This window comes from Protomyctophum parallelum (genome assembly GCF_964188405.1).
Source record: "Protomyctophum parallelum genome assembly, chromosome: 17".
Lineage (NCBI taxonomy): Eukaryota > Metazoa > Chordata > Actinopteri > Myctophiformes > Myctophidae > Protomyctophum > Protomyctophum parallelum.
Genome location: NC_139719.1, coordinates 31,934,587 through 31,960,048, shown reverse-complemented (window position 1 = coordinate 31,960,048; position 25,462 = coordinate 31,934,587). Strand labels below are relative to the sequence as shown.

The window sequence follows — 25,462 nt, the reverse complement described above, 5'->3', positions numbered from 1 at the left end:
AAATGTAAGGGAGGAAGAAAGAGAAATGGAGGATTGGCGGTGGTGTTTGGCGGTGATGAGGTATGGGGGCCTGGGAAGGTTGGAGGTAGCTGCATGTTATCGTTCACTAGTAGTTCCCAAACTTGTTCATTAAAGGTATATTCAGTGATTTCACTTAATTAAAATATCACTTATTTTTTTGTTTTGTTGTGATAATCCTCCCTACTATAGAGTGTGCTGGCCATATAAGGAGTTCCTCCCTGTCCCCAGTTAACCCCTGGGGGTTAAAAAACCTTAGGTTTCGTTTTTGACTCTCTATCCTGATTGGACGAAAGGCTGGGTCCCACAGCCAAAAACGAAACCTAAGGTTTTTTGAGTGAAATCACTGAATATACCTTTAAGGACCACCAAATTGATATGTCTTTGGCCAAAAACGTATAAATGGATAAAGCTGGATAAAATGATTGTAATGCTGTATGAATACATTTTGCAGGGGACCCCCAGTGTTTTGTTAGGGCTCGGTGAATCCACCCTGCATGTGGGCCGCCAAATGACTGGCGAAACACTAAGATCTTGCTGATTATATAACATAACATACTGCAATCCTTGAAAATTGTGTTTGCTTTGTGATGCCAATAAGTAGGAACATTAGTTCCATTGATCCAAGCCGGAACACAATCGATTGATTATTAAAATTGATTTTCAAATAAAATTTTAAATGCACAGGGTCCACTTAACACAAGTGGTCAGATGGGGGGCCGCGAACACTTTGGAGATTTTCAAGTAGGCCCTGCTCCAGAAAAGGTTGCCATCCATCAAAGCACAATCGCTAGTTTTCATCAACTCCCTCCGACATTGTCTCACTGACGTATACACTCAGAGCGTGCACACACACACACACACACACACACACACACACACACACACACACACACACACACACACACACACACACACACACACACACACACACACACACACACACACACACACACACACACACCAATACAGTCACTTCATATATCTACACAGGTGGACACACAGCAAGGGGGGCTCATGACAAGTGGAAGGGAGGCAGAGCAAACACAGAGAGCACCACATGAAGGTCACTGTAAAATCCTGAGGTTCATTTAACTCACGTGGGTCCATCTTCCCGCTCTCAAGAGTTAAAGGTGCAGTGATGTTTTTACGTTTCAGAATAAGATTATGGACATACAGCAAGTGGCCAAAATCACGGCTGGTTGGCCCCTCCCTTAGAGATAGGGTGAGAAGTTCAGTCATCTGTGAGAGACTAGAATAGAATCACTGCTCCTTGACTTGGAAAGGAGCCAGCTTACAGTAGGTATAGTTTGGGGCCTCCCAAGCATCTCCCAAGGGAGGTCCTGGCTGCACATCCCACTGAGATGAGACCCCCTGGCAGACCATTAAGGACCAGATGGGAGGATTATATCCCCATACTAGCCATGGAACGCCTTGGGCTCTCCCAGGAGGAACGTGCTAATAATGCTCTGGAAAGACAAGTCTGGAGCTCTCTATTGGAACCGTTACCCAAACGACCTGATTCCGGATAAGCAGTTGAAGGATGGATGGATGGATGTTAAAATATGTTTTCTAATATGCTGTTTGTTCAGTAATAGGGGTCTCCCTGTCTCTCCAGGTCTATAGTAAGCAGAAAATACATTTTATCCAAACATATATGTAGGACACATACTGTACAGGATAAACAAGTGAAATTGGAAGTGATGACACAATTAATTGAGCAAACACAATTGAAACCGGAACGCTATGCAACTGAAGCTGCTAAATGGGTATCCTTATTCCTGACTGGCTGAAATTGGCAACCCACCTGAAAATGTATTGTCTGTATATTAAAAATCTGGAGAGACCCCTGTTATTGAATAAACACTATAGCAATGATAACTATCAGAATATAGAGCTTTAACCACAAAATACTTTTAATTTCGACCAAAGCAAATACACACTACATTAACACTGATTGGAGTTTGCCGTGGAGTGGACAAGAGAAAACACTCAAGGGGTATAAACTGACTGGGGACAGAGTGCAATAAAGACGATAACAAATAATACAGGTCCCACAAGACGGGACAATCCAGACACGGCTGTAACCTTTCATTTTTAGAATGACAGAATGGAGCGTGTCGTCTTCCCGAGCGAGGTTAGGCCAGCTGGCCAGCTCATCAGTCTGATCATATACAGAAGTGACCCGACCATGTCAAGTCAGGAGAGCCTCCAAAAAGACAACGAGGAGGAAGAGCTGAGACATCGTGGTGGAATTATAGTGGGAAGAAGGAAATTAAAGGGGACAGAGAGAGAGAGAGAGAGAGAGAGAGAGAGAGAGAAAGAGAGAGAGAGAAAGACAGAGACAGAGGAAAGTTCTCAAAAAGGTTATGGGGTAATGTTAACAGAAAATGTTAATGGTAACCCTAACCCTAACGGGGAAGGCGAAAGCAAGTTCTTACCATAATATGCTAAGAACTTGCTTTCTCACGGGTCTGAATGAAAATGTATGTCACATTTGACCTATAGAGGTGTAATTACTTCGCACACTTCACATTTAGTCACTTCAGAGGCTCAGGACTGGGAATCGGAAGGTTCCCAGAGCTGTGTCATAGTGTCCTTAAGCAAGACACTGATCTCCTTACTGCTCCTGACAAGTAGGTTGGTTCCTTGCATGACTGCCTCTGCCATCGGTGTGTGAAATGTGTATGAATGAGTGTGTGAGGCATACATTGTAACGGCACTGCGGCTTAGTGTACGGGAGACTAGAGAAGCACTGTGTAAAGTGCAGTCTGATGGCTTCAGCATTTTCCAAATGTCAAAACAAATGTGACTGAGCCTTTGCTGTCATTGCTGCTACACTCTGGAAATGCCCTGCCAGCAGAAATCAGCGTCTCCTTTTGAATCTCTGCTTAAAACAACATTGTGTTGTATAACTAGATAGATCGTCTTCATGTCCATGTTTCTCTTGACTGTATATATATATATATATATATATATATATATATATATATATATATATATATATATGTTTGTATACTATAATTGTTTTCATGTTTCACTTCCTTTGTTTAATTTAAAGACAGTATGAAGATTATTCTTTATCATTTATCATCTGACAGCATAATTAAGTTGAGTTAAGTGTATATCACGTGTGTTTGAAATCTAAGGCGTCAGATAGCTATTAACCATAATCCCGTCTGTAAGTGAATGCAACAGTAATTCAAGTGATGTGGCAGAATGCAATAAATGCAACTGTAAGATCTGGACACCACATCGATAATGGATCAATCCATCACAACAGCCAATGCATTCTGAATCTACAGTGGCGCCGAGCGCGGATCCATTGTGTGAGAGAGAACCTAGACAGGGCCACTGCAACGCCATTAATGAAATGCACTTGAAGCTATTCATCAAGTCTTTGTGTACCGACATGTATGCAGTGTGAGTGTGATAAGTGTGTCTGTGTGTACCCTTCTTTACCATTATTATGTGTTACATGCACTGCGCACATATATATATACTGTGCATGGTGAGATTACACGTGTAGGCAACACGTGCACCTGTGTGTGTGTGTGTGTGTGTGTGTGTGTGTGTGTGTGTGGATGAACATGTGTTCGCGTATACTAAGTACCTGTCTGGTGCACGTGTGTGCGGACATGACTCGCAAGCAGATTGAGACAAACAGCCTATAGGCGCAGGAGGTGTGTGCCCGCTGGACGATGGCAGATAGCCAGTGACTGTTACCTACTGTACATGAACACTGCGTTGAGGCAACATTGAAGAATGGACAGACAGACAGACAGATCGAGCGAAAGTGAGAGAGGGACAGAGAGAGAGGGGGGGGGGGGGGGGGGGCGTGGACGAGGACGATGAAGTGGAGTATCATTCTGTCACTTTGCACTTATTTATCTCCTGTCCTACGGCACTTTCTCTCTGTTGTCTTCCCTTCCTTCATAGTGACAACAGTACACTGCAATGCACTGATAGTGCTACAACACAATACATATACCCCCCGAGGATAGCAAGACCAGAAATGATCGACCCATGCAGGGACATTCTTCTGATCCCCATGAGGGAACAGGTCATTTGTATGCGAGTTAGGGTTCTAAAGACAATATTCAGGTTGGGGTATTTGTGTGTGTGCGTGTGCGTGTGCGTGTGCGTGCGTGCGTGTGTGCGTGTGCGTGTGTTTGTGTGTGTGTGTATGTATGTACTGTATGTGTTTTTGCTCTGAAAAGCCCGTATATGAGCACACCATTTTAGTATATACTATGTATTCAAACATACAGGAGCCGGGTTGGGAGAGGCAGCACATGGCATGGACTAAATGTAACCAGCCCCAATGACCTTCAAGCACCAACAGAGTCAACAACTACCTTGCCCTATCTCTGGGCACTGAAATCCAATTTGGAAATATCATCAACATGAATATAAAAGAGAGGGGACAGGGGGGTGTAAGGTTTGTGTGTGTGTGTGTGTGTGTGGGGGGGGGGGGGGCAATGAGACAATGTTGGAAGGGAGTTGATAAAAACTAGTGATGATTGTGCTTGGATGGATGGATCTATGAATAAAAGGGAGCAAAGGCAAGGAGATGAAAGGCTGTACAGGAGAGAGGGAACGTCGTTAATTTAAGTCTCACCAATCACAGGAAACATGAGAGAGAGACAGAGAGAGATAGAGTAGGGGGTGATAATAAAGAAAGAGAATAGTATATGATACAGGGGGTTGGGGCCATAAAAGAGTAGGGAAGGAACAGGTGGTGTGTAGAGAGAGAGAAACGGATGAAGAAAAGGAAAGGGTCAGTGATCAATGGAATGTAAATTATATAACCACCGAACGACGGTCGGGAACCATGTTAGCACTACAGGCGATTTTGCATGCGCGGCCGCACGCTGCGCTCTTCTTTAACGGGACCCAAGTGGCGCTGTGTTTACTGCGGAACAATCCAGAAGAGCTTTATCATTACAGTATTACCAGCAGCAGCCCTCCCTGGCTGTCTCTCTCTCGCTCTCTCTCTCTCTCTCTGTCGCCATGACAACCACTGCGTTAGCCTCTGCTTTCAGGCACCAAGGACAGGGCTCCGCCAAATACTGCTCTCTATACTAACTGCCATACATACCCCCCCCCCCCACCCCCCCCATCCCAAACTGTGATCATCATCAGCATTGGGGTTGCTAGATGTTTTACAAAAAGACAACCGTTCTGTACCTGTTGATGCTGATGACCTTCATCCTGACAATAATAAAACAATTGTGGGTGTTGTTGACCACTTGAACCCCAGCATCCCAATTCTCAGGGGAACATTCGCCAGAAATAGCGGATCTACAAGCTCACACAACGCGTCGCAATAATGTGAGCTTGCCGATCTGCTATTTGTGGCGAATGCATTTGGTATAGACGGGAAGTAAATCCCGCCTCGGACAAATACTCGGATCCGAGTTAATACCCTGGGGTCCCTATTTTGGGCACGTCATTATAGGCAAAATTGTTCAAATTGTTCTTTTTCCACAATCTGTTTATTGAAGTTTTCCATTTTACACAGAGGGCATAAAGGTGAAAGTGATCAAGAAACTGTATCATCAACAGCATTAGGCAAGACTTCCACAAGTACGGGAGCCACCCAGCAAACATCCGATGCTTTCCAATATCCTTTATCCACGAAGTGTGTGATGGGGGTGTGACTTTAGACACACATTTTAAAAGGTTTCCAAAGATTTTCAGAAATGTTCACACATTTTCAAAAACTGTCGAGCACACCGAAAATAACGGAACTGCAACATAAAAACGTAAAGTGTAAAAACACCCGCTCGGGTTTCATACACTGTACGCCGCGGTGATATTGGATCAGGGTATCAGTATAACAATAGAGCAGCCGATTAGATACAGTGCGTGGAAGCCTTCCCAGAGGGCAAAGCAAATGAGCGACCACTATCGCCGAGTCAGCAGTGATAAGGAGACACACAGAAGGGTGATCTGAAAATCTGGACGTGGACAAGGGCTGTGGAATGGAAGTTAGTTTAGCGATGTGGAGTAGAGAGCCGCCCATGAAGGGCAAACTGACTGACTGAGCACACAGACGTGACATATATGGTACATCTGGAAGTCATTTGTCAAAAGAGGGGAAGTGTGCGGCATGGACAGAGACTCTCAATCCAGATTGAAATCAGATTGTTTTTCAAATCTGAACAGCAAGGAGCCACATGGAAACCGATGTTTGATAATAATAACCGCATTTCTAGTTGGTTTGAAGATGTGCCTGAGTCTGTACACGATTTATAAGTGGTTGTACGACGATGTCGCTCCACGAAATAGCCCATCTATTATACATTGCTAGATTTCAGCAATGTTCAGCAATGTCTGAATACATGAATCCAACATCTTTAGGACAGTCAGTCCTAAAGATTTGAGAAACAAATCGGATTTGCCTGCAGTCTGAACAAAAGTGATGCACATGCAGAGAGTTCACGAGAGAGAGAGAGAGAGAGAGAGAGAGAGAGAGGGGGGGGGGGGGGGGGGGGTCTGGGGTGTATGTCATTTCTTCAGCGATGTCTATTCTCTCAATGCTGAATTATGAATTATCACTGGAGCTTTTAGCAGCTTACAACCTCCCAACCTCAAAGCTGCTCAAGTAAGCCTAAGTTATGCTGGCATATAGCACTGCACAATGTATCAATGAATATCACAGCCACCACAGTATTGTGTATCTTGCACTGGGCTTACTCTGCCCATTAAAACCTCCATTGCAGCGGCCCTAACTCAGCATCTTTCTGGCCATAATCTCAGCAGTGATCAACCCAAAGAGAGCTGGACTCGATGGGTTTGTGCAGTAGTGGCCCTACCATTAAGGAATAATGTGGTACATTGATCCAGCGGGGTCGTAGACATGCTTCAAAACGGCAGATCGCTGACCCCTGTAAATCACAGACATACAATAGCCGGAACAATGAGGGAGGACAGGACAGATAGGGAACCATCACAAGTTATCTACCTATCTAAGGGCCCTCCTTCCTCTCAGAAGCACTGGTGGGGTGGGTGGGGGGGCTATCTGATGTCTACCTGAAGGAAGGGACCGATATAAAAGAATAAGTGCCAGGCGAAGCGCCACATAAGATGCAGTATGTCTGCCAGAGGAGTGGTGAGTGCTCACATATCTTAAAGTATCAAAAGTGCATTGTAGAAATACTACCAAAATATAAGTACAAGTCTGTAATTCTAACTTGACTTGAGAAAGACTACAAAAGTATTAGCATCAAAAGTTTTCAAATGTATATAAATGTATTTGAAAATAGCAAGCTCACATTGCATCTCATCAAGCTTGTAGATCGGTTATTTTCAAATGGCCAAAATGTATAGTGGGCTGAAGTTGTATAATGTATGTTTTGTAATAACAATCATAAAAAGTAACTAATAACTAAAGTTGTCAAATAATTGTAGTGGAGTAAAAGTACAATATTTGCCTCAGATTGGAGTAGAAGTAAGAGTAGGCGGTACAGTATTTGAGTAGCCTATAAATGTACTTTACACACCACCACATAAGATCCAGTATGTCTGTAAGAGAGAGGTGTTCAGACTCAGAGTAGCGCCAGTCATGTCAGCACCCCAGGGCACTAAAGGCGACATGGTGCGGCGGGTCGGTGGGCCCCATGCCAAGAGAAGGGGAGATGGTGAGAGACATAGAGCCCCAACTAGGGATCACCCTACACGTGAACACCATATGTGAGATATAGTGACGGACAATTAAGGGTGGGCGATGCATGGGGGGGACAAAAAACACGTGCAAGTGTGAATTTGGAAAGTGTGCATTTGCGTTCCATGAGTAACATGTGCATCGTGCAACCATCTGTCCTGTATTGGACTGTGTATGAACGCCATGTGGGCGACATTTGATGGTGGGATGAGCTATACGGACTGCCATTAACCTATAGTGTGCATAATCAGCTGTTCTGTCAGCCATCAAACTGCCTTTTCAGATACTGAATCTTCTAGCTCAGAACAATTATGGGAAATTTCAATCGCAACACAGACTTCTGTTTCAGTGATTCCCCGGACAGGCGACATGCTATGCTGTGTTGAATCGGTGAGCTCTCCTACACACACATGCGCGCGCATGTGCACACTGCACAGAGCCACAGACACACACATGCACGCGGGCAGGTGCGCATGCCGCACACATGTGCACGCACGCACACGCACACACACAAACACACACACAGAGCTCTCTGGCTGACGCGTCACAGTGTCGTATCTGCTCTGCAGCCCTATGTTCCCTCCATTTCATTCCCACTGCAGTCCTGTCAAACATTTCGAGACAAGCAAACAGTGCGGAGGTGAACGACTCTGCTGCTTTCTCCTTGTCCTCTCGTCTGTTTTGTATTCGATTCAGATCATTGCAGCTATGTGCGTTTGTCCTTGCGACACACACACACACACACACACGTACACGCACACCCCCCCCACACACACACACACACCCACACACACCCCCCCCCCCTGCACACACACACACACACACACACACACACACCCCTGTTATCCCGCCCTCCGCCCCTCGGCCGTCGCTCCATCCGTCCCACCTCCTCTCATGTCCCCCTCCTATCCGGCTAATATCGTCTGAAAGGGCGAAAGCTAGTTTGGCAATGATGCTCCTAGTCTATTAGCTGTGACGACAGAATGCCTGCCTGACCACCTACATCTCCTCCTCCTCCGTTCTACTCCTCCTCCTTTTTCTCGTCCCCCTTTTGTCTCTCTCACTCCCTCCCTCCCTCCCTCCCTCTACCCATCCCTCTGTATCTACTACTGTCCTTAATCTAACTGGGAGCTTTGTTACCAGAACAAAATAAAGAAATGCATCATAAGAGGAAAAGGGAAGTCACAGGGGTGAAACGACTGCACGTGAAACGCTCACGGTAGCCCGAACTCCGCCCGAATCTGACAAACACATCTGGGGTTCCAAAACCCCCTCCCCCAAAGAGTGCTCCATTCACTGCATTGCCCCTTGCATTGGTCATTCATTTGGTGTGTGCCCTCTCTGCCTCCACTCCGTTGCCACTTGGAAGGGAGGACTAATCACGACGAAGCAGATGGTCACACAGGACCACATACACGATCCAATGTCATTTTTCCAAGGGAATGAGCAGGGATCCTGCTTGACTGTTTAAGTGCCACGGGGCGAGGGCAGAAGCAAAGCAATGGCACGTGTCCAGCCATGCATGCAACACTTGCAAAACCTTTAACCAGATACATACAGTAAGAGCCATGGCATTGTTATCAAAATGGTTTGGTTAAAGTGAAGGGTATTTTGAAGCAGAACAAATGTATTGTGAAAAATCCCCAATCCCATCATGCAGATGACATGATCGGTTACAGACACAAATAAATATACACTTTATTTACTAAAGCTTCTTTAGAAGCGGATAGCTGATTCCGAAGCTTCAATCATCTGTCGATTCATTCTTGGCCATTTACATTGCAGGCCCACTGCATGTGGCCGCGTTGTCCACGTGCCGCCATGATATTGAGGTTGTTGACACACATATGGGGGAACTCAATGGGTGCTTATGGGTTACTGTATGTGTGGAGGTGTGTCACATGTAGTGATTTATGGCTATTCTGTTAAGTGCTCAGCAGAATGCTTTATGGGCGGCTACACATACAGAGTAAAGGCCAATGTGTCCGTGTGAATGCAGCGTGAGGGATTTATATTCACTCACACGTGTCTTAAAGAGTGTAAGGTATACTGCCTCTAAGTGCGATATTTCTATACCATGTTGAGTCTTTGTTTATTTACAGTGTGTGTTGAAAGTGCTCATGATTTATTTAGGACTCTGCAGTTTTTGGTGCAAAGCGAAGACTTGTATAACCCTAAGGTATGAGATTGTGTCGAGGCGTGCATGCAACAGAAAAGGATTGTGCAGGGAAATAATATGCACGCGCCAGTTCCTACGCTATATGCATTTGAATATGTGCAAGTGTATGTGATGAGGCTGCGTGGGCTGTGTGTGTGCGTGAGAATACATCACACACTTCTCTTCACCAGACCCTGCCGAGTTTCCGTTCCTCATGTGTTTTGACTGGATGATGCCTCAGTTAGAGGATTCAGACACCCGGCCGCCACCATAACTGATAACCCATGGCGCCACGCAAAGCAAGCCTTCCAGCCATGCACGCCAGTGTTCCAAAAACATTTTATATTTTAAAGTGCAAGGCGGAAGGTACGCAGGGGTGACCACAGGTTATAACTAATTGACCAGCGGCCGCACAGCGGCACCGGGCGCTGACTCAGCACATTAATGAGGAGGGTCAAATGGAGAGACAGAGGAAGAGTAAGATAGCGGAAAGGGCGTGAAGGGGAGTGAAGGGGAGAGAGAGAGAGAGAGAGAGAGAGAGAGGAAGGCTTTGGGATGGGATGCAGGGAGCCTGTTTAGCAGCAGAGGCATTGTGATCAATGCATAACCGGCTAATTGCTCCTGTTTGTAATGCAACACTTCCTATAGCAGGTGAAGAAGGGCGGATAGTTATTCCGACAACCGTGACTCAATTTTGTTTGTCTTTAAAGGCATCACTGTGGATCAATACAATGGCTGTGTGTTCTGCACTGTATGCATAGTAAAATATCACCATACAGAAAACATTTCTAGGGATATGAACACAACGCGTAGTAGGCCAGGGGCCAAAAGACTTGCATCAGATAAAACTGAATACGATGGATTTCACAAACATGGTTGGGGGTCACAGGAAAGGCCATTTGGCTAATCATTTGTAATGCCCTTCCCATGAGCCCTGTCCTGACAAAAGATGCGGGACCGTCGTAAACTTGTTGAGCACTTAAGAGTGTTTCCTCCTCATCTCTGTAAAAGGCCGGCGGTCGTGCGGGGGTGGGGATGGGGGTCTAACTGGACAGGCCCAGACAAAAGCTACCGCAGAGGTGGCAGATGGCTATTTTCAGACCTGTGTTCTCCAAGTGTTGTTTACGTGCTGTACACATTAAAATCCCCAGTGTTCATTTCACTCTAAGGGAGTAAAAGATGCCATTTTTACAGCCATAGTTGAATGAACACTGAGGATTTGACTGTGTATGGTACAAGCATACATTCTCATCCTCTCCCTAGTGATGAGGGGATTAATTTACCACCAAACAGATGGACTGCAATTTTGTCACCGCTAAACCCCTTAAACCTAAACTTGCCTTTTTTTACTATTTTGAAAAACATTTTTGAATAGTTCAACTAGCCATGTTTAACAAAATAAAAAAGGCGAAGAAGTTTAGGGATAAGGGGTTTAGCGGTGACGAAAATGGAGCCCTAAGGCCCCTCTCCTTCCCTCTTTTTTTCACAGTCAACCCACTGGGAAGAGGGTTGTAGATCTGCTATTTTTGGCTAATATTCTGGGGGGGAACACCCAGAATATGGATGCTGCGGCTCAAGTGGTTAACGTGAGAAAAATCACATCTAGCTCTTTGATGATGACAGCTGTGCTGTCACTGAGAACACAGCATGCAGTGAGCCTCGGGGGCATGCACCAATCACGGAACTGAAAGGGGGGAGAGAGGTAGAGGCCAGCCATGATTGGTTGGGACATACACTATCGACAGTCACCTTCGACACGAATATCAAAGAACTCCCACCAGACTTGTGGGGTCAGGTGGCGTTACTCAACTCTGGTGCAAAATAAACGGTTGATGCGGAGAAAGAAACTTGCAAGGCTATGCCAAATTAGAAGTGACCCAGGAGTTGACACTAACGGTTGGCCGACTGCCCGTGGCAAGTAAATAAAACGTTCAGGCAAGTGGAGTTTGACCTTTAGACAAGTAGAACATAGTAGTACTTGCCCGACAGGCAAGTGCCTCTGACACCTTAGTGTCAACCCCTGTGACCTATGTATAATGGAAAAATCACACCCGTGTGAAGTGAGGGGTGCTAATATATTAAGGTCTAACTCAAGTTGATTAGGTGATGTAATGGTGATTTAAAACAAACGGTGCAAACACAAACATTAAACGCCATTAACAATAAAGAGACAATATGACATGAGGCACATTATGACGTAAATGTTCCCTTCATTGTCAAAGGCGTTTACAAAACAAACATTGAACTAAAGACAAACATTAAACCTGTGTATAGGAGGGGCTGGCGCCCCTCAAAAATGAGAGCCCGATAGTTAGGTTACATTTAGGAGGACAGTACGTTGTTATCTTACATGAAATGTTAGAGCCGTCTAAAACAGGTATTCTCTGCATATTTGTGATCTCTTTTTTCCATGAACTAACTGTTATCCGTTCCCAAAAAACCCTTCTGGCTCAGGGACAATCACGCCTATGCTGTCGCTGGCCCAACCTTCAATGTGGAACCGCCTTCCCCTCGCTGTTAGGTCTGCTCCCTCCGGAGTCTTTTAAATCCAGACTTGAAACATTTTTATAATCACAAGCCTTCATGTCCCCCTCATGATCCTGCACTGTTATGTTGATAGGAAATGTTTGCCTTTCTGCTCTTGACTGCCCTTAATGTTCTTTGCTTGAGTACTAGAATTGTGTGTGGTTTTGTCAGTGGTGTGGACTGGGAGAGAGCCAGAGAAAACCACTCCTATTGCAAATAATTGAATTTGGTGATGGCAATGAGGTAATCAAGGAATTCTACCAAGTCTTCTTGGACCTTTGCCCGAATAATACACTGTATATAAAAGAGAAATGGGAGGCTGAATTAGGTATATAAGTAACACCGGATACGTGGGAGGAGATATGTAGTGAGAGAATTTAAATGGAAAGTAATATCTAGATTTTTCAGGACGCCTCAAATAGTGGCCAAAATGGGTCCAAATCACTCAAATAGATGCTGGAGGGGTTGGAGCACATATTGGGAATCATACTCATATATTCTGGACATGCCCCAAATCGAGACCATTCTGGGGAGAGGTATCTGAAGCACTAAAAGAAGTTTTCGGTCAAAACATCCCAGAGGATCCGATAGTAATGTTGTTGGGAATGATACCGGAGGTCTGGAGGGTAAAGCCAAAATATATTTATTACATGTGCTGCTTACAGCAGCCATCAAATGCATTACAATTAAATGGCTAAAACCAGCCCCACCAACATAGTATGTGGGTGGAAATAATATGGACATTTACCAAATGGAACAAATTACATATGCCTTGAGGCTTCAACCAAACATATTTAGTAAAAGATGGAGTCCTGTAATGCCCTTACTAATGAATGAGGTAGTAGGTACTGGAATCTTGAGTAACAATTCACCAAATACACTTCTCCCCAGACCTTCTGGCACGTTCATATGCTTGCCTTGCCTCTGTCCACAGTCATGTCTGTAATCAGTATTGTTCGTTGTTCACTTCCCATTGTTGTTGACACTGTTGTTTTTTATCTCTTTACTTGTATTTTATTTCCTTGTTTTATTGTGAATATTTGTAAATATAATAAAGTTGTTTGTGTGTATGAGTGTGTGCGTGTGTGTGTGTGTATGTATATATATATATATATATATATATATATATATATTCTATGAAAGTGTGAAACAGCTGAGTTTGTGTGGGGGAAGAAAAGCAGTTGTAAGAAATATGTATGTTATAATTCTGTGAAGTTGCCCAAACTGAAATAAAAACAGTTTTTTGGGATCCAGGGATTCCCAGGGGTCCTTAAGGAGGTTTCAGGGGGTCCCCAACAAATTAAGTTAATATAGCATCAAATTTAAGAAAGAGAATTAATGTACACAATTTTAAATCTATGGGGATCCATTGGTCTGATTTCTATTTTCTGTCCAGCGCAGTGCCTCTCTACACAGAGAGAGACAACCTGACCCATGGGGCCATCAGGTACAACAGCTGGTCACATTTGTGTTTATGACATCATGCTTTCCAGGACTCAACACAGCGGAGAAGAACAACAAACAGTGAACCACAAAGTATGACCTTCAGAGGGGCTCTGGTCTGGACAGCCAGGCCTGGGCACAGAGCTTCGACTCCCCAAAAACAGCAATAGACCAAAACAGAATCACACTAGTCCGGACCGGGGCGGGGGTGGACATGTTGTACATGCTGAGCTACAAATGGTGCTTTGTCAGGAGATATGCTGACTGGGGCAGTCATTTCCTCTTTGGATGCTAGAGTGGCCAAAAAAGACTACACCTGTGACACAGTGGGACTACATTAAGCAACAGACTCTGAAATAAACAGAGCTACAAGTTGTGTGCAGATGTTTTCTTGTCTTGGCGACAATTGTATGTGCACAACATGGCTTTAAACTAGCCTACATTAAGCAAGATGGATACAAGGATAATTCATATTGATTCACACCTTAACATAGAAGCACGCTAATTGTGGGGTGGGGAGACAATTTATCAAATGTTGTACTACGATATTGTCCGTACTGACAAGAATGTTAAAAGTATTACTATATCCAATTTAATCAGGTGATTATTAAAATGTTCCATGTCTGGTTGTGCTTCAATACTACGCAATGTTCCAATACTTATTTAACATGCACACTAAACAACGCTTTAACCACTTTCAATTTCAAGGCCCTATTTTGGGCATGTCATTATAGTTATAGTAACTATAATATTATATAGTGACTATATTGTTATTATATTGTTAAAACAAAAATGTTCACTGTTTTTTAAACAGGGCTTGAAATAGGGCTTGTGGTTAACCTGGTGATTCACTATTACTTCAATAATCAGAAAACCTTGTCTCGTATTGATCACATTCACGTGGTCAATAAAACTCTAACCCGGGTGGAACCCCCCATCATGTTAGAACAGTAACGTATAGCCAGTGTGACAACTGACAAGTGATGAGATCAAATTAGATTACCTCTAGTGCACTAGTAACAACACATTGACGTGGCTATCAGTAAATCCTTATTTAATTAGGCTCATTCCCGTTTGGAAGTTATATGAATTGAAAAGCTCTGTTCAAAACTATGGATGTCCAAGCCAAAGTACTAGCCTTACTGTGCTGCTAACTGGTCAGATGTGATCAGAATTTGTCACACTTGTGACGACTCATGTGACAGGTTTATATACTCCAGGCGATCATCCGGGTCTCCATTGCCGCTCATGCAAATTGCGGTGCAATCAATTAAGAAATTAGAAGTGAAAAATGCATGTGTAAATCATGCCTGAGTCTGGGTTAACGGCAATGTTATCATACAATCGCTGGTCAAATCCCCCTTTAAGCCTATCACCCCCTTTAATGGGTGTAGAAGAGAGCTGGAGAGAAAGGAATGGCTTAACATTTTCTAAACAAATAAAGTTTAATATTTTTAAAGAACATTATGTGAAAAATGTACTTGAAAAAGGACTGTCGCTGATCGGTCCAGCGGTTTGTGAGATTAGCTCCGGACAATCAAACACACACAGAGACCCTGTCACAGACGGCTAGCCTCTTGCAGAGCCATGTCGTAAAAAAAGACAAAAAGAGAAGATAATCAATAAAATATCAATCAATAGGCAGGCAGCAGGGACATGGAAGTAAGATTGGATGGCTAGAGCCTTCATATAGCTGATCGAAGATGCCAAGACAAGGGTCCCCACCCCCATAATCCAATGTCTCTCTCTCTCCACTGCTGCCTGGTTTTCACTCCCCTCTCACAACACCCCACAGCATGCACGCACACACGCACGCACGCTCCTTTCTCTGTCCTACTCTTTCATTCTCCTTTCCTCTGTTGCTTTCACTCTCCTTTCCCACCATTTCTCTCTCTTTCACTATCTCCCTTGCTCTGACACACACACACACACACACACACCTTTCTCTAGCGCTCCCCCTCCTCTCGCTCCCCATGTCTACTGCAGCAGAAAAGCCTGCACAGACACCAGCATAGCGTGTCTGTGTGTGTGTGTGTGTGTGTGTGTGTGTGTGTGTGTGTGTGTGTGTGTGTGTGCGTGCACTATACACTATATCCACGAGCGAGCCCCACAATATCATGCACAAGGGGGGTTAGGGGGCGGAGAGGAGGATCAGAAAAACAGGAGCCCTTCATGTGGAGCGATAATTTGAATAACATCACTGATCGGTACATTGATTGCTGATGCATTACATCACAGACAAAACCCCTTAAATCATTAGACGAAGCTCTCTCGCTCTCTCCTTTTATTTACCCTACCATCCCATTCTTCTACTCTATCTCTGCCTCTCTCATCTGTCCCAATGTATTTGTATAGCAATGCCTCGTCTCTCCCCCTCTCTCTCCCCAGCTTGTTCTCATCCATCTGGCTCACTCTCTCTCAACCCTCCTCTTCATATGCAGACCCCCTCCACTCTCTCTCTCTGTCTCTCACTCTGTCTTTCTCTCACTCACTCTCTCTCTCTCTCTCCCCCCCTCCATATAAGGTACATCACGCAGGCATACAACGGTAGGTTCTGCCTTGATGGACTGGGATACTTTTAGATAGGCAGACAAAGAGGGGGAGTAAAAAAGAAATACCAGAAAAAAAAACCCAAGCGATCTGGGTCACAGCGCCGTTCGACGTACTGTTCTACCTACAGGGAGAAGCGGGCTGCCTTCACCCCACAAATAGAGCTGGGTGCCGAGTGCGTAGCCATGGCGATGAGTCCCACCTACAGTATTACCTGCTCTGTGCTCTACTGTACACCCCCCCCCCCCCACACCAGTCACAACACAATGAGACAGTGGTCACTGCAAACCAGCAAGTGTCGTGTACTATACATTATATAATTCGTTGCTGCCTTAGTTGGCGATGAGGCGATGGGGGCAGCAGGTAGATTGACCTGTTTGCAAGTGATGGGAACGGCACCTGAATGTGCAGTTAATTTAGGTGAAGCAGTCGATTCACTGTGCAACACCCCAATCCATGCTTGGTCCACACAGCGTTTCTCTTAAACATGCATGTTTGAAGCACTGAGCAGCAGACACTCTAATATTTTCCCGTTTGGCTATCGAATCAGCCCGTCTTCCATTTTGAGGAAGCTATGATGTGGTTCCTATACCAAAGCGGCTCCAATAAACACCATCAAGTCAGAAAATCTCTAGACCTCTTTCAGCACACATGTGTGGTGAACATTGTGATATAGGTGGAATCAGGGGGGTTTATTAATTGATCCCATCAGTGGAGTTCCGTCCGATGGGGCGAGGAGGATGACACTCGGACGGGCTACATCCTGATCCTATGTCCTATGGGAGATCATGAGAACGGATCAAGTTGCCTAATCCAGACTATCTGTCTGTCCATCACTGCTTGACACTTTGCTTTTCCTCTAGGGAGACCACAGTCCTGGTACTGTATGTGGGCTCATGCATGCCTACAGTAGTACCGTGAGTGAATAAGGTATGTGTCTGCGTGCTAAAAAAAAGAGCGCCAGAGCATGTGTTTGCAGCCCATGTTGCCATCTATGATGTAACTGAATGCATGCTGTGTACACAACACAGTGCCTGTTGCTGAGCATGCAACAATTGCAACACGAACATACAATATCAGTTTGGTTTTTTACATGATGGCATGTGAATCTGACCACTGCAGGTTGTCTGGCTTTGCATAAAGTAGTGTGTATCCTTTCCCAGTATCTATAGATTATTACACTCCTTATGCAGAGGGAAAATACCTGTTAACGCCACCAGAATGTAGAAAGAAACCTATGGTAATGACCATTATGTCTTCATCCAAAAGCCTACATCAAAGGCATTAAATGCATTTAACATGCATGCATAAAACAGAGATCAGATATAGATAGACTGTATCAAGTTTGTTAAAGTAGTACTTTATTTGATATTATTTGTTTGAATGCACCCATGACTCAATTACATTCTGTGGGGACAGTTGGTAATAAAAACCTTTAAAACTTGTTAATTCGTGATGTCCTTCTTTATGTTGAGGCCTCCAATTTGAGCCACTTGTTAGTTTTGCATATTTGTTTGGTGGCCATAACACTCATCAAGAGGAAAAACGATCAAACGTCAAGCATCAAAGTGATTCAACTATTTGCATATAATATTTCAATAAAGCCCTCGTTGGTGAAAAGACATTTGGGACGTGACTGACTGAGACAGGAGACTGACAATGAAAACAGCCACACAGAGCAGTATCACTATCAAGGGCAAATGGGGAAGGAGACATGTACTTCAACACAGGGGCCTCTGGGTCTCATGAGCCTCCTCTGTGAAGCGCTTCAATAAATAAAGACTAACATGAAATACGGCATGCTTATGTGCATCATAAACAGACAAATCCAGCCTAATGAAGGCATTTGGATGCAGGAGATGCAGCTTTTTGAAGCATATATATATTAAATCTGTTCTGGCAACATTTAAAGTATGTATAGCCTTTTGGAATTATGATAGCCATAAAAAAAGCATTCACTGTGCAACTATAAGCTCATCTATGAAATATGTACATGTAGCCTACACAAGTATGAAATGAAAGTGATGCATTTGACAAAAAACTAATTTGGAATCAACCGATCTACCATTAGGTTTACTGGCCATACCATTTCCCTTTTTCCCTTATGCTATCAGCATCAATTATTCAATATCCTTGAGTCTATATATCCTGCCATTTAACATAGAATAAAGTGATGGATGACATAGGTAGCTTTATAAGTGGTCTGCAGTTGATTGTGAAGGGAAATTGAGCCTATATTCAACACATGGGCGGATACATTTTTCACAAAGTTTTTAAAACTCACCACTTTAACGGTGACCACATTATATGAAGTGAGGGGCTATGATGAAATGGTGATTTTTTTTAAATAAACAAAAGAAAGACCATGGGGGTAACTCACCCGGGCATATTTGGAGGAATATGGGTCTTCAAAAAGGGCCCATATTCTGGGTCGCCAGGTTTTCCACCAGCCTGCTCTCCTCGCCTCCTCCGCCATGCACAGTCTTTTCAGGTCCCCGTCCGCGCCGCACAGAGCGGGGTCGTCGTCCGGATCCTCCGGCTCGGGGTTCTCAAAGCTGTCCAGCGCCTCCTCAGCATCCCTGTGCTGCCGGTAGTTCATCCAGCAGCACGCCTCCACGTCCGTCTCATCGATGCCCCAGAAGGCGAGCTCCTCCTCGAACAGCGGTCCGCACACGTCGTTCGGACAGTGCAACTTCCCCGTGCGGTAATAGTTGAGGATGAAGGAAAAAACGGACGGGTGCCGGTCGAAGAAGAACTCATCCAATTTGGGGTCGTAGTCGAAGTTGCTGAAGGCGTCCGAATCGGTGAGCCACGATAGGCGCGTGCCGGGCAACGTTTTTAGGGTGCTCCGGTAAGTCTCATGCCGCACTCCGCCGCAGTTTATCACAATTTTCTCGCTTTCCGACGGACAAGTCATGTCTGCGCTGTAACATGCTTTGTTGGACGACTTGTTCCCACCCTTGCGCCCTTTAAAAGAAGATACACACACCGAGCTGAGCATAGAGGACCGGGGGGAGGGGGGGAAGAGGATGAGAGAAACCGAAGGGAGGAGGAGGGAGGAGTCTGCAGGAGAGAGAGAAGGACAGAATTTTAGCAGAAGCCGAAGATGTGGATAAAAACATCAACATTTCGTTGTAAACTGCGAATTACTTGCATACAGGAGATATGCAGTTCACGTGTAGAATAATCATTTGCAGAGAGAGTGGCACAAAATGACCTTGTCTAGGTTGACAGATATGAGAAAGATTGGTTTTGAAGTTATTATCAGAAGACCACACCTGTTTAAACAGTCATTTTGAGCAGGTGGCTTCTAGTCAATTTATATAACTCAACAGGAAACACCACAAGATTGTCATAGTGATCACAATTCTTAAAGCTATATAGTCAAATGAACCACAGTCACCATGAAACAAACATAGCATAAAGTCATTGTTGCGTGATACAACCTCCAAGCACAATGTTCAGTCCCTTAAAAGGACTGAATCATCATTTAACCATTAATGTTTCCTATGTGTCATTCAACCATGCAGGTCCCATTGTTATTCCTGTGAGCATTGATCCAGATTCAATTTAGTTCATTCAAAATCCTCTCCCTATAATTAGGCCACTGTGAGCCATGGAAGAGGGGGTGAGAGTATATGGCACCTTGTGTGTGTGTGTGTGTGTGTGTGTGTGTGTGTGTGTGTGTGTGTGTGTGTGTGTGTGTGTGTGTGTGTGTGTGTGTGTGTGTGTGTGTGTGTGTTGCAACTTGCACGTGAGCATGTGTCAGGACTCAGGAGGAATTGGGGGGTAGCAATAAAAATGAGGGGAATGAAAGTGAGAGAAAGGGGAGAACGAAGGTGGGTATTAAATTGGATATATGCCTCCCTCCAGCTCCCCTGCCTCCTATCCTCCTTGTGTGTGTGTGTGTGTGTGTGTGTGTGTGTGTGTGTGTGTGTGTGTGTGTGTGTGTGTGTGTGTGTGTGTGTGTGTGTGTGTGTGTGTGTGTGTGTGTGTGTGTGTGTGTGTGTCTGTGTGTGTGTGTGTGTGTGTGTGTGTGTGTGTGCGCGTGCACATGTGTTAATTGCCTCCCAAGAGTGCGGCGTCCCTGCTAATGCTGGATCTTCTCAATCAGTCTACGAGCATGCTAAACACTACACTGCAGCGCTCTCTCCACTGCCTCCCACTGCTTTAACATTCACACCATGCCACTGTCACACACTGCACTGTAATGCCTAATTTATGCTCCATCGTACGATGGTGTGGTGCATCAAAAATAGCCAGTAAACATGAAGCTTGCAGCAGAGACTGTCTGTTTTCTGCAAGTGACACAGACGTATGACGAAGTGTAAACCAGGCTCAACACATCGTGTGTGCGTGTGCGTGTGTGTGCGTGTGTGTGTGTGTGTGTGTGTGTGTGTGTGTGTGTGTGTGTGTGTGTGTGTGTGCATGTGTGGACAGAGAGAAAGAGGGGAAGGTAGAAGGGAGGTGAAAGTCAGGGGTGTGACTGAGACAGAGAGAGAGGGGAGGGTACGCCATAAATCTGTCTTTTTAATGGAGGGATGACAGAGGACGGACTAAATTGCAAACTGGAAAGCAAGCCAGGCAGAGGCATATTCCTGGGGATGGGGAGTAACAGAGAGAGAGGCAGAGAGAGGAGAAAGAGAAAGCTGTGAATGTGATAAATAGGCAGTCGGTCGGACACTTGGAAAACGAAAGGGTTAAACAAAAAAAAGGGTGAATGCACTTAGTCCCTCGCCACGGGCGGTTACGACAAACAGCTAGTGACTCTTCCCCAGTAATGGAGATGAGGAGGGGGGAGGCCCCCCCCTTGGGAGAAGGGAAAGCAGTGAGGGAGACGAGGGGGGTTGGCATTGGGAAGGAGAGAGCGCAGAGTAAAAGTGAATGCATTCCGCTGCAGCAAAAAATACAGTTATTTCTTTGCTGGAAACCTTGTATGTCAATACCGCTCTTTTTTCATTCTTATTTTAAAAACATTTAGATTTAGATGATGAACAAGCTCACTGTGTGCTTGTGTATAGAGCTCATTATAATTTTTTGCGACACTCAGATGATAAAGCAGGGCATTATTTGACGAAAAAATAAAAGGTTGAAAGATACAAGGTTTATGCCCAACCCCCCCAAAGAACCCCTGCTTTGCACCCGGTGTGCTGTGTTCCCACAGCTCGTGCACGGCGAGAGAAGCCACACTTACAGATGCCAACCCTCGGTCTGCACATCCACTGTACCGTACCTGTGTTGTTAACCTTTTTTTCCTCCGTTCACAAAATACGCCACTCTCATCCTCTACACCCCCCTCCCCCCGCTCTCCTGAGCTCTCGCTTTCTCCAGCCCTCCCCCATCTCTCTCTCTCTCTCTCTCTCCGGTGCTCTTCGTCTACCCTCCTCCTCTCTCTCTCTCTCTCTCCCTCCCTCTGTATTGCACTCTCTCCCTTCCTTTCTCGCTCTCTCTCATATTCCGCATAAAGGAATCACATTTCATTGAGGGGAATCAAGGCTTCACTTTTCCTCCACCTCCTCTTGCTCACACAACATGCTCCTCTCTGTCCTCTCCTGGTACCCGCTCTCTCTCATGCTTTCTCCTCTGCACTCCAACTACTTCTTGTCCTCTTCCTCTACCCGTGTGTGCATTCTTTCTTTCCTAATTTGCTCCCTCTTTGCTGCACCATGTTTCAGCCTCACCATTCTTGTCCCTTCCCAAATTAATCCTCTCTTACTTTGGTTCAACTTCTGTTCTCTCACTCTCTTGGAGTCTATCATAATGCAGTATTTTTTTTGCCTGTGACTTTCTTGTGACAGTTCCTTTGTTTTGTCTATTTAAGTTCACTTGTTATGTTTCTGAAAACTTTTTTGTCATGTGAAACTTGGTCTCTCTTCAAATCTTATTTTGAAGTTCCTTTTCTTGTTCTTCAAATTGATTTTGTAACTTTTTTCTTTTCTTAATTTCTTTTATTTTTTTCTTCAGTTGAATATGTATTTTTCTCGAGGACCCCAGAGACACGCAGCACTCAGGTAAGATTTATTCAGAACTGCATGGGAATTAAATCACAATTTGGAAACAGATCTGAGACCAGTAGTGCTAGACATCCAGATCACAAAATCAGTGTCCTCAGTGTCCTAAGAGTGCAAACACAAGTTTAATGCGTTCATGCTACTTTTAAGTCAACACTTCAGTCTTTGCTGCAGTAACCCCAATTCTTATTTTTTTTTTACCAAGAAAATACATTTATACAATAAAATCCTTCATTTTACTCTGAAGTTCATACAAAATGGATAGGGTGCATTTAGTTCCATTTTTACACTCTTCAGAGTTAAATGAACACCGCGATTATACACCATGTGTATTTAATCTAGCAATTGATATCAAGACACTTAAGTGGTCATTTTTAGGCACAAGTCATCCAATAATAATGGATGAAAGTTCAGGGACAGTGAATAGGGATCCGTACAGACTGTTCTCTTCGTGCTGCGGGGCATTCTTCCAAGCAAGAGAGTGCTTGTGTTGTGGAATGGTTTTCAGGACCATGGACAGCTCTGCACTGTAAAGCACAGGACAGGACAGGACAGGACGGGGCGGTCCGAGTGCTTCCACGACTACTGCTACTCCTATAACTTCTGAGGAGCAGCTTTTATCATATAGTGTCTGGTATTTACCACTTAGATGACCCTTTGACTGGAAATCCAGGCAACTACTTCATATAAGTAGCTTGTAGGTCATTACTGAGCTACTTAATATTTTATATGTGGACAGCCGCAAGTCTCTAACTGTATGTAAATGCTTTTTGTTCACATTGCAGTCGGAATGAGGGGGGGGGGGCACATATTGATTGCATAAATGTGCTTAAGTGTTCATTCATGCAGCAAAATGATTTGGAGGTTAGCTGGGGTAGAATGCCATCCCATGGGTCCTTACACACATCCCTCTGAGATTTCAAAATTAAATGTCCACGTGACAAATTAAAAGTTGTAGTCAACACAATGCCAGATAAAAGAGCTTATTGAGTTCAAGGCTTATGAGATGAAATACCTTCTAGTTTCATCTGCCTTCAATGCTGCCTTCAGGCCGAGGTTTGTTTGGCTCAGAAGGCACGCACGTCTCTTTAAGAGCTGGCCTCAGCACTTTGATCACAGGCAGCAATGCGACTGCTCCAAAAACATGAGGAGGGGGCTAAAGGCAGAGGAAGGTGAGAGTGGGGTTTAAAATGGAGGAAGGATCTGAACATCCAATGAGGATTGAGAAAACAAGAGAAGGGGCAAAGAGAGAGGGAGTTTGGATGCTTCAGGAAGCGGAAAAACGAGAGAATAGCAAAAAAGAGGAGAGAACATGGTGAGAGGTAGAAGAGCCGAAGAGAAGAACAATTCCTCTCTCTTTTCCCTTCTCTCTCTCTATGTCTCTCTATCCCTTTCTCTCTCTCCTGCAGCATTTCCTGACTTGGCCACCGTGTCCTGCGACACCCTGCTACTACTGCCGTTACACACACACACACAAGAACGCACGCACGCGCGTGCGCACACGCACACGCACACACGCACACACACACACACACACACAAACACACACACACACACACACACACACACACACACACACACACAGAAAGAGAGATGGGGAAAACTAGTGAGAGAGAGCCTCACACACTCTCACCTGATGGCGAGTGCTGCATACATGCAGGGCAAATGCAGCTTAATGATAATGAGCCTGGGGGGGAATGTGCATTTCTGCAACAGATAGAGGAGATATTGGGGCAGAGAAAGAAGTAGAGAGCGCACGGTACCGATGACGGCTGCACTGACGCTAATATATATTAGCAGAAACACTGCAGCAAGAGGGGGATGGTGTGGGATCATGGGACGCATTGACTGTGAGGTACCAGCAGTAACAGGGGGGAGGGGAGGAGAGTGAAGAGGGAGAGAGCAGTAGAGAGTAACAAGGAGAGAGAGAGAGAGAGAGACGCAGAGAGAGAGAGAGACAGACAGACACAGAGAGACACAGTGAGAGAGAGCTGCAGAGAGAGACAAAGAGAGAAGGAGGGACAGAGGGAGAGAGACTGACAGAGAGCGAGACACAGAGAGAGAGAGTGCAGAGGCAGAGAGGAATTTGGAGGAGTGCTGCTGACTATGCGGAACATATACCCACCAGTTGGCAGAGAAAGCAAAAAAAACCTTTACCAATCACAGAGAGAGAGACAGAAAGGTTGAGAGTGAGAGTGAGAGTGAGAGTGAGGGAGAGAGAGAGAGAGATAGATAGAGAAGAGGGGGGGTGTTGTTAGGGGAAAGGGAAAAAATAAGGCAGGGGAAGGAGAGGTGACGTGACATGAAGTGTGTGTATGGGGGGGATTATATGAACAATTATGGGAAAAATGAAAGGCAATAAAACAAAATCAGGGTTGGGGGATTCAATGGCTTTGACGAGGATGCAAAATGCAGAGGGGACACACAAAGGGGTGATGTGAAAAAGGTGAGGGTTGGTGAGCGAGAAAGACACGGTGAGGGAGGGAGGGAGTGAGTTGGAGAGAGATCTTGCAGTGGTTCAGGATAGTGCCGTTTGATGCACCTGAATGGAATTGGAGGAATGAAGGTAGAAGATGGAGGCTGCATGGGGGACAAAACACGAGAGAGAGGGGCTGAGAATAGAAATAGACACATGCATGTGTGCGTGTGTGTGTGTGTGTGTGTGTGTGTGTGTGTGTGTGTGTATGCACCACTGGGGGAAGAATTGTGTGCTTTCTAATGCATATATAAGCACGTGTGTCCACACACATGCAAGTATATGTGTGTGTTTGTGCCGCAAGCCCACAACCCACCCACCCCTCGCTTCCTCATCATCAAAGGATGTAAGCACAAGGTTTCATGCTGTTCCCCTCTCCCTCCCTTCCTGCACCGCAGCACAGCTTCAGTGCTACCTTATCTCCCTCTGCTCTTGCATTTACTCCCCAGTGTTGAGGAGACCCCATCAGGAGAAACTGTGGCACTGCAGCACCGGCGAATCACTGCGGTCACCTCCCCCTTTTTTGAGCGGCGTGGTGTCACTGCATGGTGTCTCTCTCTCTGTGTGTGCGCAGTGCACGTCTTTGGTAAAAGGTACTGGTGGAGATGGGC

At 45.0% G+C, this 25,462-nt stretch overlaps 1 protein-coding gene across 1 annotated transcript in view; it reads right to left on the bottom strand.

Annotated features, from left to right (window-relative positions):
* The window catches only part of LOC310874286 (voltage-gated potassium channel KCNC1-like), a gene marked incomplete at its 5' end in the record, with an annotated part of 58,156 nt that overhangs the window by 29,485 nt on the left and 3,209 nt on the right, over window positions 1-25,462 (bottom strand). The window contains 2 exon segments of the mRNA XM_083787024.1: window positions 18,745-19,386; window positions 19,389-19,427. Of these exon segments, the coding sequence (XP_083643150.1) occupies window positions 18,745-19,386; window positions 19,389-19,427 (681 nt within the window).